This window comes from Aplidium turbinatum, chromosome 16 (genome assembly GCF_918807975.1).
Source record: "Aplidium turbinatum chromosome 16, kaAplTurb1.1, whole genome shotgun sequence".
Taxonomy (NCBI): domain Eukaryota; kingdom Metazoa; phylum Chordata; class Ascidiacea; order Aplousobranchia; family Polyclinidae; genus Aplidium; species Aplidium turbinatum.
Genome location: NC_137487.1, coordinates 15,597,892 through 15,611,895, shown reverse-complemented (window position 1 = coordinate 15,611,895; position 14,004 = coordinate 15,597,892). Strand labels below are relative to the sequence as shown.

General features: G+C 37.8%; 1 protein-coding gene across 1 annotated transcript; it reads left to right on the top strand.

Moving 5' to 3' along the window:
* The first annotated feature begins 1,196 nt into the window (after positions 1–1,196).
* LOC145785505 (uncharacterized) lies at positions 1,197–13,067 on the top strand. Its single transcript, XM_082597156.1, has 8 exons — positions 1,197–1,436; positions 4,237–4,389; positions 7,406–7,609; positions 8,761–8,973; positions 9,285–9,494; positions 9,902–10,534; positions 11,081–11,272; positions 11,622–13,067. Exons 1-8 carry the CDS (start codon positions 1,217–1,219, stop codon positions 11,726–11,728), a joined length of 1,932 nt encoding a protein of 643 aa, XP_082453282.1. The 5' UTR covers positions 1,197–1,216; the 3' UTR covers positions 11,729–13,067.
* The last annotated feature ends 937 nt before the right edge of the window (positions 13,068–14,004 follow it).

Sequence of the window (14,004 nt, the reverse complement as noted above, 5' to 3'; positions counted from 1 at the left end):
AAATCTTCCATTCCATTTCATTTTCATTCCAATTTCAATCTTCTGTCTGTAAATTTTGTGATGTCTGCATTGTGAACATAGCCTATGCCGCAAGTAAGCCCACGGATTATAGGCTAAATTGAAGCTAAAAATTTAACAGTAATATTTTTTAAGGATTTGGAGGCGTTCAATTATTGGAAGTACTTATCTTGTGTAGCAGATCTCTCAAACAAAATACACAGTGAAGGAAAATAAATTTTTAAATTTTTTTTCTTCATTCTTCCACACACGGTACAATATCTGGAGGGCAAAATTTGTTTTAAAAATTCTTAGTATTGTTTGACTGGGGCAGTTTGAAACTTTTTTTTGGTGTAAAACATTTTTCACGAAAAAAGTTAATTCGATTTAATATCAAAAAACGACAAATAATTTAGCCAAACAAAAATTTTCCAAATTGATTTAGAACTAAACTAAGAATTTCCTCATCACAATCCGCTCCTGTATTTGAGAAATTTAAGTTGTTCATATGGTAAATAAAAATAACGAGTTTTTAAACTATCATAACAGAATTAATAGTTATTATTTATTGTATTGATCACACTACAACCTTTTTGTTTCATAAAAATTTTGGGCGCTATAATCCACGACTACTCCTTTGACAAATTTCCATCGTTTTATTTTTCTTGTAAAACAGCTTGACTTGTACGTACAGTAGATGTCCAAATCAGAGTGATTGATCAACTTTAGTAATTATTTTTTGTGTTTGTCCAAACTTTTTAGTGAGTATGAGAAGCCTATTTAAACTAATTATTCACTTATACCACTTTTTAAAGTTTTATATCATTTTAAGTGTAGTCTAAAATGGCACACGCCATAAACACATAGGCAAGCCTTTCGGCATACGATGCTGTTGACTACGACACATTGTCGATACACATCTCCCCACTGTGGAGGCAACCACCTAAACAAATTTATCTGAAAACTTTAATGGTATCTGAAATATGTTAATGTCATGTTTTGTTATCGTTGACTGGGAGTTTAACTCACGCAGTGAAACAGAAACGCAAGCGATAATGTTTTTGCCCTTAGGCGATCAACACAACAACTAAGAAGCTTGAAACTATATATCGACTTCCTTTTTTCCGCATTTTTGCGGTTACAATTCAGCTATTTAATCAAAAGCTTATTCACCACACGTAGCAAACGAGACTTTAGGTAAACAGAAAGCAACGCCACTATGAATAGGCTAGTCCCCTGCTGCGTTGTTCTGATGACTCTTGGTCTTATTTTTGTTCCTGCAACATCTGCTCAGCTTTCTCTACCATGGATGAACGTGAATGACTTTCTCACATCTGTCCGAAATTTCAATCTTTTCTCAATTCCTAACCTAGATGTTAGCGATCCTGCCTTCCAGCAATATTCCATCATCACTAATTTGTTTCGAAACAGGCCAACAGGTAGGAGAATATTGCAATACTGCTGCAGTGACTAAAATAAAAACAAAGAGAAACAGATTTATGGACTAAACTAGACTATTGTTTTTGCCACCTTTTATCATTGTCGGTGAAATTTTATTAAGATTACAAATAGTAATTTTATAGAGCTAAAGCAGAACTATCAGCTCCTTTTAGTTTAATTAATATATTAAATGCAGTTACTAGTCTCTAAAATCCCTTTCAGGTTGTTTCACCCTTTATTTGAATAAGATCCTTCCGATGATCCCAAGCAAAGGTGAAACAGCCTGTAAGGTTTTAGTGACTAGCAACTACATTGGATGTAATTCCCTCAGCTTGACTATTTTGCTTGGTTTTGAGCACTTTTTTGAAGTTTTAATAGTATTTATTGTTTAGTTTAATGAATATTTAGCCTAATAGGTACAGTAAGGTAGTAAAGAGGGCACCCCCATCTAGCCAACACATCACAATTTGAATACTTAGACTTAAGGAAAAAAGGAAGTTATTTGTATTCTGGATTAGACGTAAAATATATTGTAATGTATGTTTTAAAAAAAAGTATAAAATATCATTTAAAAGTTTTTACTTGTCTCATAACTAGGTGGTGGTTTTGCGGTTATCAAAGTATTCTTAAAAACGTACAGTAAAACCAAAATGATGTAAAGAAAAATGCTGAACGGTGGACTATAATTTTAATAAATACACTGCGGTAGGTCAACTATTGGGTTGAAAATATTATTTTAATTGAAAAATCTGGTTTAAAAAACACGTATCTATCAGCATCACGAGCCCCTGGGCAAAAGAATGCAATGCAGTGAAGCGTATGCTGCATATTTTTAATTTTTTGCTAATGTAAGTAGACTATAGGTTTGTATAACAATTAGAAGGATGAACTTTAACAAGAATTAACGAGCCTTTAACGAGAAGAGAATTTAAAAATAGTGCCCAGGACCCCAGGTTTTTCGTATTATTGATTATTTATTTAACAAATAATGAAAGTTGTTTATATCCTATCTTGCTTTTGTATTTCATCCAGTAATCTAAGCCTATGTACTATCAGCCAGTCAAATATAAAATTATGTAGCATCTTTTATGCATAAAAGTCATTTAAAACAAATGCTCAAAGAAGGAACTGCTCGGTAGGCCACTGACCGCATATAATGCCCACGGTGGGTAGCATTAGCATGTACAGATGCCCACAGTGCCCATGTTATAAAAGAGATATAGCTTATTTTTGAGTTAAGAGACAGTTAAGCTTTTTAGTTTTGGCTTTTGAATTAAGAGGCAGTTGTTAATCTAAGCTTTATAAGTATCAAAATATAGCCTAAATATCGTTGTGCAAAACACCTGACCCATGGTAAACCATAAAAGCGTAATAAGATCTTAACCGCAACTTGAAAAATGTGATACAAATAATTGGTCGTAATCAATGCGCGCTACAAATTCATATACTACAATTTTATGTTGTCGGCTGTGTGGGTGAGTGGTGAGAACGTCTGCGCGGGGTTCGAAAAGACGTCACGTGGGTTAGTAGCTGACTCAAAGACTATATGTCCTTTCACTGCTTCCTGTAGTCTGTTGTATCGCATCTGTGATTGCAGTGTACTGTATGTTAATTGTATGTCAATGGGCGTAAAATAAACATAGTTATTATTATGATTACTATTATGATGCAACAATCATTCTGGGAAGGCACGCTATTAAGAAATTTGCAATGAAACTACTATGGTCCATTGTCAATGAAATCCTTGCCAGGCTATTTTTGTCGAGCCTGATAGTGAGTTAGAAAAGTTAATTAAAAGAATTTCTGAGTTTTCTCAGTAAAAATTCACGTTGGTTTGACTTTAGGGAATTTTAATTTCGCCTGAGTTTTAAATTTGCTCCGAAAAGAGTGTCAGCAAATTTTACCTCTCTCATCATTTCTCTGTCACTTCTTCTCTGCACAACGTGTCAAGCCATCTCTTTATAGCAAAATAGACAAGTTAACCAAAGTTCAAAGATAAAGCTTTGCTAGTTAGCCTATTTTTACTCCCAAAAGTTAATGTGGTCACTGGTCACCTAGGCTCAGGCAAGGCTCGAATGCCAGAGTCTTTACTTATAGCAAGTAACGTATTTTAAAATAAAGCTGAAGCATAAAAGTATGGACGTTGAAAATAGTTTTTTGAGTCAGGTAACAATGAGAGACATGAACCTCAAACAAGACTTCTAAAAAACGAAATATTGCAAGTGAGAAGCAAAACTGTATCACAAGAAAGAGGTAGTTTTCTTTAAAATAAAGGGTATTGTCTGTACAATAATAAATCTGTAGTGAATGCATACGCGCTACATAGCAACAGGAGTTCAAAGATTACAGTAGATGTAAATGCAGGACCGTTGAGAGTATATATTGGGCCCGTTATCAATGAGATCCTCGGGGCTCAAATTAAGACATTCGTAAGAAAAAACGCAAAGTCTAAAGAATACCCGATTGTTTCTTCTGGTTCCCGGGCTTTTGATATAGCCTCGAGCCCGGTCCAAAAGTTTCTCCAGGACCTTTTGTCAACGGTACTGCGTAGATGGATAGGGTCGAGTCCAAAATGAATAAAGATAATGTTTTTATCCAATTACCGGGTCCTCTATAAACATACTGGTGGTCGCCAAAATCACTCCAGGACGCAGTTCAAAAGTTTCTTCTTCAATGCTACTGCACTGAAGAAGCCTAGTTTCATGTTGTGTCAGCTGGGATAGTTCTCCTGACTGAAGAAGTAGCAGATGTTCATGAATTTAAACTTTGCTTCTCAACTTTGTTTACTTCGCTTTTCAGCTCGACGTCCAACTATTTGTGCAACATGCGATAGAAACGCGGTTTGTGTGAGGAGAGGCAACACTTTTGCATGCGTTTGCGCGCGATTCTTTACCGGTAATGGACAAGTTTGCGTTTTCGTGCCAGGCCCATCTGGAACGGAACCTCCTAGTGGTAAGATTGGAATTCTTAAATCGAAATTACAGTAATCGTACGTGTTTGAAGTAGGCTAATGTTTCTATACTTTACAATAAAAAAAAGTAACTTTAATTATTATTACCAAGCATTTTCACATTCATAAACTAACGTTGCAATGCTAAAGGACTATCACCAATCATCATTACAAAAACCTTATCTTTGGGTAAGCTGCATAAATAAGCAGTGCAATTCCATAAACAAGAATTTATTTGGCCAACAAACAAGTCCATAAAGAAAAAGAAAAGTAAATGAATGCAGTTTTGTTTTCAAATCAGCATTGGAAGAATGGAATGGAAGAATTTCTTGCTGCCTTCCGTTTTGGATATATGAGCCAAAACGGAAGCCTCAAAGAAATTAACTATTTATTTTCGGTGTCTAGGAGACGTGTATCCATGACATTTTACGTTTTGTATGATCATCGCTGTAACTGCATCGTTGTCAGCTGCACAGCCGAGTGGTGAGGACCCTGGTTCGACACTCGAAAGGGCGCCGGTTCGAGAGAGCACAAACCGGCGAAGATGCACAAAAACCGACATTGTAAACGAGTGAAACGTAGAATACACACAAGACACAATAGTACTGTATATTCATACTTTGCTGAGAATGTAGTATACGTGTGCACTGTGCAATATGTAGTGAATCACATTGACAATAAAAATATTTATAAACTTTCCTTAGAATTTTATCATAGCACATAATTCTATACTATACAAAGTTTATTATAATAAATAGATTCCCAAATGTGCTGTAATAGTATTGCTGAGAATGTTGTATACACTTCGATTACGTAACCTATACAGTACATTATCGGCTTTTTATCATTTGAGTTTTCTATTGTGCCCTGCATGTGAAAATTGTTTCAAGCAGCATACCATAACAAGTTTCGAATTTACTTAAACAAAAATTTTCAGTAACAACATTAATACAACGTTGGATAACATTTTGTAATTTGAGTTGATTGGCATTTAGTATTTACTTGTGAAGATATTAGCGATCGGTTACGTAGCCGCGGGACAGGGCAGGCCGTTCCAGCCAAGCACATTGTACCACGGCCATTCACACAATTAACCACATGCAGATGACTTGAGATGTCACCGGTATGTCCCAGTAAATCGAGACTCAAAAACGCATTAAGATCAATTGTTGAATTTCTTATGGACGACATGTGTATGAGAAGTATGTGGGAATTTATTTTGTAGGAATTTCATCAAAAGCATTATAACAAAGTAGCCTACAAATGCCAATGGTTTCATGTGCAACGAAATTTGACTATTGTGTGGGGACGAGTTGTTATGTAAAAAACTCTTAATTTGCTTAGATCTTAAATTCTTGTTAACGATTATAAGTTGTTAACAGTTTATTATGATTTTACGTGGAAATGTAAGCAGGCAGATCAAGATTCTATTTGCAGCGCCAATCTATAACTTATTATAACATTTTTCCACTTTTTGATAGTGATCAAATATGATACAAACGTCTTGCAATCAATAAACAGCTATGGCATTAAATATTTTGGCTTCACCTCATTGTAAAATTATAGCACAAGATCTGGCGTAAGCAGAATCGTAGAGGTAGACGTTGAACCGTAGTCGGCGTAAAAGCCAAATGAATTTTGAGATGGAGATTTCCACAGCATGGATGAACAGATCGCGAGCCGCATCATTAACTACAACTTGCCGTGCAAAAATGTGGGGCTTGTTTTCTGAGTGATTTGGAAAGCAAAGCAACACAATGGCTGTTCAATATTTTCCCTAACATTTCGCCAACGGAGCAACCACTGACCCGGGGTGATAAAAGAATGACACGCTATCACAGGAATGACAGCCGGCAGCAGTGTCCGAGTGGTTAGCGCGTTGGGCTCGCAGTCGAGAGCCTGCATGTTCGACTCCAGCCACCCGCACTTGCTGTTGTTTCTCTGGGCAAGAAACTTTACTATAATTGCCTCTACCCAGTGATCGATTTCGAGTAATGGGTAGTACCAAATTTAAGTCATAAGTAGAGTAGACAACCGGAAACAGACATTGCCGTCGGCTGCAGCGTGGGTTAGTAGGTCAGGTGGGTTAGTGGGTCAGCGTGGGTTAGTGGGTCAGGTGTACGTCAAAAGACATACACCGATGCATAGCGCTCAAGTCCGCTTTCCCGCAATGCAGGATAAAGATATGAAAAACAATGACCATAATAGTTTCATAAAAAAAAAATGACCAGCCATATTGGATCTGCCAAGAGGCTTCAAACATAAAAATAGAGTGTTTCAGCTGAGCTTTCAAAAACATCAACAAATTTTTCAATTTTTTTTGAAATCGTGATATTTGCTTTACCATTCTTTATCGCCACCCGGTGTACAGAATCAACAAGTAACAAGAGCAGGGAGGAAATGTAGCAAATGTCTACACTTCTGAACTATGACAGAGTTGTAAGTCAAGTATAAACTTTCGGGGAAGGTTTTCAGTCGGGCTGAGTTTGGGTTTGAGTTGAACTAATGTTGGGCCAAATTAGGTATAAAATTCGTAAAATTAAAAAGATCAGCTTGACTTTGACAGTTAATTTGATTTAAAAAGTTTTACTTCGACCTACAGATAGGCTTCATTGAATTTCGAAAAAATTTTAAGCATAAGCCGGTTTTGGATTTGGATTTTTAATTTGGACCGGGTTTGTTTTTTACTACTGTACAGAGCTGGCTAAGACAGCTTATGAAGCAAGGTTCATAACACTTTTACTCATATTTACTCTTAGAGTACATTCCAAAGACCATTTTATACCTCTGTCAGCTAGGCTACTTTTGGGTCAAAAACAGTTCGTTCATCATGCAACCTAGCGGTTTTACTTTAGTAAACCTATCTTCTTTGAAGCTGTGACTGTAATAAACTCCTGGATTAAATTCACTTCGCTTGAAAATACATGTGCCACAGGTTACCAAGAAAAATAGACCGTATTTTATAAGTCAATCAAAATGTGAGACAGTGGTATTTTTTTATTTGTTTTTTTCTTTCAGGTTGTCCTGGCGGCAGAGTATTCCAACAGTGCTACAGATGTGATATTCCTTGCTCTCAGAGAAACGGTCCGGGATGTCGCAATGCACCATGTCAACGATTTTGTGGATGTCCTCCAAACTACTTCGTTAACGACGAGGGAGTTTGTGTCACCGAATCGCAGTGTGGACTTGTAAGTCCTACTCAAGTCGCCATTGGAGGTGAAGGTAAATATAACTATCATTGAATACAATAAGACCGATATAGGATTTTAAGCTATACTAAACTTCACAAACGCAGCCTACTGTACACAGGCCTACTTCTATTACACTGCACAAGGTATAGCCTAAGTGAGCTTTTTTTCGTATTAGGTTACAGCAATCATTATGTCATAAACAAATGAAAGAATATTTTTCTTACACTGGTCGACAACGCAGTGTACGGCGATTGGTCGACAGACATTTGGTCGACAGGACGTTTGGTCGACAAGACATTTGGTCGACAGGACGTTAGGTCAACAGAACGATTCATTTTAGGGTTAGGGTTAGATTTAGGGTTAAGTTAGGTTAGTTAACTAACCCTAACCCTAAAATGAATCGTTCTGTCGACCTAACGTCCTGTCGACCAAACGTCCTGTCGACCAAATGTCTGTCGACCAATTGTCCTGTCAACCAACTGACCGGGTACCGACAACGCTGCGGTCTTTGCTTATAAAGCACAAAATATTTATTTCCAATACCAACGAGATATACACCGAATTAGCACGACTGACTTTATCAAGGGGTTCAAACAGTTAAAAACTATATGTTTAGCAGCAAAATGACACACCACAGAAATATTGACGTTTCGTTCCTAAGCAGGTAGTTTTTATGTTTTAGAATTTTGATAAAATCGGTTGTGCTAACTGAAGAAACTCCGGACATAAGCAGGTTATCATTTTCAACATTTTGTGGTACCGTTAACCTAGCCTGCAGTCACTAGAAGAAAGCAAGAAGAAAACGTCACACGGAGGTATCTCCATGGCCATACCCAGTGTACCTACTGCACTGAGGAGGCTGGAAGGCCGAAACAGTGTGCACTGTTTGCATTTACTGTATTTTATAATTATAGATGCTTGATGAACAGTCTTGTTCTGCATTGTTTTGGATTATGTGGAGAATTTTTTTGGTTTGATAGCTAGCCTCCATACCAAATACGCTTTTAAATTTTTTTTGTTGTTGTCGAAAGGAAAAAAAAATCGTCTCTAAGAAATGCATTACGAAATGAAACGAAATCACAAAGGGAGAGGTACCTTAACGAAATATTTTATAATTTAATAATATCTTCGAAATATTGTTGTTATGAACAACCCTAATATTAAATATAACATTTTTTTTAGTTTGCCCCGGGGGTCGTGTGTTCTCCTCCTGTGCCAGATGTGATCTCATGTGCAGCGAAAGGTCCGACCCTCCAGCTTGTACTGATAGATGCCGTCCGGGATGCTCTTGTCCAAACAATTATTACCTCAATGACGAAGGATATTGCGTGATGGCCAGGCGTTGTCGCGCATTTCTTTCTCGACCTACTTTAAGACCAACTCGCCCTGGACAAAGTATATATTAAGTCATAGAGCTTGAGTTATATCAAAAGTTTGTTAAAGTTTAAGAGAAATTGGAGTGATAACTTTTACAATATTAGGAGCAAGGATCACGCAAACATGACATAAGACACTGTATTGTAGTTTTGAATCTCTTTTCACACCAACACTAGACTCAAGCAATGATGTAAACTCTTAGTCATTTTTAAGTTTGTGGCTTAAACATTTCTTGAATGGGAAGAAAAGAAAGCAAATCTCTGTGTCTACCTTCAAACATATACAATTAAAAACTGTCATAAAGAAAACTTATCTCATGTAATTTTCAGCATGTCCTCGAGGTCGAGTGTACTCCTCCTGTGCCAGATGTGATCTCATGTGCAATGAAAGATCCAACCCTCCTCCTTGTACGGATAGATGCCGTCCGGGATGCTCTTGTCCAAACAATTATTATCTCAATGATGTTGGAGATTGCGTTGCAGCAGAGGATTGCCCAACAGTTCCCACGATTATTGTACCTCAGCCAACACCTGCACGAAGTAAAGTACAACATTGTCGTTAGAAGAAATTAGTTGGTGCTTTGTACAAGCATTGGAAATTATTTGGTGTTTGTACAATGTGCAAAGTAGGCTGCAACATTGTAGTTAAAGGAAATAATTTGGTGTCTTGTTTGGTGTTTTGACAGCGATCATCATATTACGTTTTCTGCGTCAGATGAGATCAATGCAACACTTCGCATTTCAGCAACATAAAACATGTTTTATTTCATCACTTATCGCGTTTTAAACTTCTAACCACGCATCATAGACTACCATCTTATAAGGGTGGAACTGGAGCGTTAAATATTTAAAGTTTCAAGGTTGTAATAGTTTTGTCTTTGGGGTAAGTGGTTTTGCATGCAACTTTCTAAATTTAAGTGTTTAATTGCATTTTTTTCCTCTTGTAGCGTGTCTTGGAAACAGAGAATATTCAAGTTGTGCTACATGCGACGTCCCGTGCTTTCAAAGAGATAATCCTTCACCTTGCACTCTTGATTGTAGGGAAGGTTGTGCTTGCCCAAGAAACTACTTCGTCAATAGACAAGGAAATTGTGTTTCTAGAACTCAATGCCTTCGACCTAGATCACTTACAACGCCATATGTTCCCACGACAACTCCATATGTTCCCACGACAACTCCATATGTTCCCACAACAACTCCATATGTTCCCACGACAACTCCATATGTTCCCACGACAACTCCATATGTTCCCACGACAACTCCATATGTTTCTACAACTTCTTACGTTCCAACAACAACATCAGCGATTCCTTTTGTGCCGACCACAGTGACTCTTACTACCCCTCCAACAACTGCTGTTGTAGTTCCAACAGAAACCGCTGGGAGACAGACACCAGTTTGTCCTCAAAATCAACAATATACCACTTGTCTAACGTGCATATATACCTGCGCCGATAGGAATACTTTCACTCCAGATCAATGCCAGGCTCCTTGTCAGCCCGGGTGTAGATGTCCCGAGAATTATTACTTGTATGCGAATGGAAGCTGCCTCACGTCCACGGAATGTGCAATAGCTGCAGGTTTGTTCGTTTCAGACAGCGTATAATCTGGTATAGGTCCTGACCTGCTAAGGTAAAGTCATTGTACAGTCTGGTAAAGATCGCTATGCCTATCAGATATGTGGTGGTCTCGGTAACTACCAGAGTACCAGTATAAGAAGAAGAAGAAGAAGAAGTTCTTTTATTTTGCATCATCAGCACATGCGAAAAAACAAAACAATACAAGATTACAATGTGAGCTAGGTTGTTTGCTGATGACGATGGGAGTGACAGAAGGACCGAACTGGTCATCGAGTCTGCCACACCCGAGTGGTGTCATGGCTTATTTAAAATGGAACGGTGTCGAAGTTGAACGCAAATATTGATTGATTGATTATAACAGGCATAGAGTTCACTAAAAGGTTACTTTTTATCTTCTTTATGCTTTAATTTGAGTTGCTTCGTTTACATTGGATTTATTTACAAGATTTTCTTGAACTTACAACAGTATTTTATTAGTAGGAGTTATACGGTAAATTAAAAACATTTGGTGAATAAACTGAAACTAGAAAAATAATTATTTTTTAGGAGAAACGATTGTTACAGTAGCACCATCTACACTTCCTCTGATAACAACTACTACAACAACAACAACCGAAGCATCAACACAACCCTCAAGACCATGCGGAGGCGTATGTGTAAATGGGGCTTGCATCGAAGATCGCTTTGGAAACTATTTCTGCAGATGTCGCCAAGGTTTCAGAGGCGATTTTTGCCAAGGCATGTAAACATAAACACTTTGATGCTACAGTATATTTCTATTTGAATTTTGTAAAACATTTTACACCAAAATTGAGATGACGAAAATAATGTCAAGTAAAATAATTCCATTCATAATGCAGAAGGATTTAAGCAGTTTGTTAAAAAACGTTTTTGTTTAGTTAGATTTTGTCTTGTTTTTTTGTTTTTTAATTAAACTATATAATCGCTTTAATTTGTCTTTTTCAGTTTAATCTTGGCAGGGCATACAATTTTATGTAATCTTTCTGTTTGCTGAATAACATTCCAAGCCAGATAAACCCGTCTTTTTTACATTGATTCAATGTTTGTATTTTATTTTTAATTGCAGTGCCTGCACGACGCCCTCTCTTCTTTTCAAGACGTTGCTTTCCTCTTTGTGATGCTAACGAGGTATGTATCTACGCCAACCCGGTAGCCGGATACATCTGCCAGTGAGCTATCGTACAAGTCCAAGAAGAGGATCAACTCACATTTTTCATCTATTCTTTCGTTTGTGTTTAACAATTTTGTGCTAAACTGAAAGTCGTGTCCTTGCCTACATCATCAATTGATTTATCTGGAAACGTTGTATGTAGAATTGTAGCCTACATGTAATGAGCAGCTTGTTACCTGAAAAGTATAATTCTTCTTGCATTTGAGGCCGCCGCAGGTCACGTTGTTATATCCAGGCGCAGTAGCCAATGAATTCTGTATTCATCAAGCGTTGTTAGGTCTACTGTACATGTCTATCCTTGGGTCGGTATACGTTCAGTATAATTCAGAAAGAAGAAAAAAAGAACTTACAGTCTTATCATCGCATAATTTACTTTATAAGTATGTTTCATACTTATTGCCGCATAAAACCGCATCACATCTTCATACGGAGGAGCCTATCAATATATAGCCTACCCTTACGGCTTTTTGTCTACTAACATTTTTTTACTGACAAATAAAGTTATCATCTGCCCATTAGTTTATCTGAAAAGAGTGGTGACATTTATTACAGGTTACCCAATCTGGGGTAGCTCATTTTTGTGCATAAAAGAACAACATACAAGATTTCAACGTGCATTTGACCGTTTTCTGTATGATTCCATTGTATTTTTCCCATTGTCCATTTAATCTAAAATTGTAGTTGGTTGTTCGACTGGCTTCATGGGACTGCAGTTAAGGTTTTACTTCCTGGGATTAAAAACAGACCAGCACTCGGAATGAACAATGAACATATTAGTGCACCCCAAAATGTGCAAACACTTTAGTTAAACACTTTTGTTGTTGTTGTTGTTGTGTGAGTATCTGGGGCTGGGAGTCTATCCTTTTACCACCCCAGGTTCATGATGTATCCGGACTACAATGGAAGGCTTCTAGAAAGCAGCCAGTCTTTGGTTTTATCATCTAAGACGCGCAGACCTTCCACTCCATAAGGTGGCTTGAAGATGATACAACCGTTGATGATACGGTCTGCGGTTTGTTCCTCAGCATCACATTCACAGGATTAGGAAGAGGCCGTTTTCCATTGGTGCATAGTTGAACGGAAAAGTCCGACGCCGCACGAAAACGGTCCAGGCTGCGTTACCGAGTGGTAAGAACATCTTTGCGAAGTTCGAAAGGACGTGGGGTCGACACCGCTCCAGAGCACGCGGCTGTGCCTCGGCAAAGACCCTTATTGGCAAGCCAAAATAAGGGGAGCAGCTGACTATATGTTATTTCGCTGCTTCCTGTCGTCTGTTGCATTGCATCTGCGATTGCAGTGTTTTGTATGTTATCGCTGTGGGAGCAAATAAAAGCATGATTAATATTATTAGGCGCACTCACATCTGTCTCTGTTGTGTCAGACTGGTGGAACGGGTGTCAGCGGCAGGAATGAACGAATGGCGTGTGGTGATTGTTGACTTTCATTCAGAATTCTGTTCATAGTCTACCCAATTAGCCGCAGAGATATCTTGTCCATTAGTCTCGTTGATCCGAAGTTGAGCGGCTGGCATAAATGGGTGTTTTGATTTCAGTCGATGGGGTTAGTTGGTTAGTTTTCAATGTTTATCCTAGCTCGCGATGACAGCTTCTTGAGCAGTGACATCAAATGGTGGCGGTATGTGAGAGATCTATCTAATGAGATTTTCAATTGTTCAGAACATTTAGCTCATGATCAGGCTTCCCGGTTAAGTAGATAGGAAGCTTGAGTTTCAGCGGCTATTTCTGGAAATAGGCTGAGAGAGTTTATATCCTGGTTCAGGGTGTCTTTTAAGCTTACCTACTACTTTGTGGAGTGGAGAATTGCCAGGTCGTTCGCGTAATAATATAGATAAGAAAACCCTGGAACTGATGCAAACAGATTTTCGTCCAATTCTCGGGATCCTGCAAAAAACTCCAGACCTTTGTGTCGTCCTGGGTCAGGGTAAAAAATTACTCCGTGGAATCCTTTTCAACTGCTGAGGCTACTGCGTGTGCTATGAGTTTACCTAACTTAAGATTAAAACATGAAAGAAGAGTAGGCTACGTATTTTTCATAAGAATATACCAGGCCTACTCAATACCTAATAAACTACTTTTTATTCAGGTGATATAATGTTTATTTACTTCCTAACAGTGTTGAATACTTCCGACATCTAATCGCAATACCCCCTGAGGGCATCGACAATTGAGTCATACTTTAAGCACCCTTCATGCCATAACTTCTTGATTATGGTACAGTAGCGCATTTTGCACAGAAAAAATTCTTTTAACTAATTTAT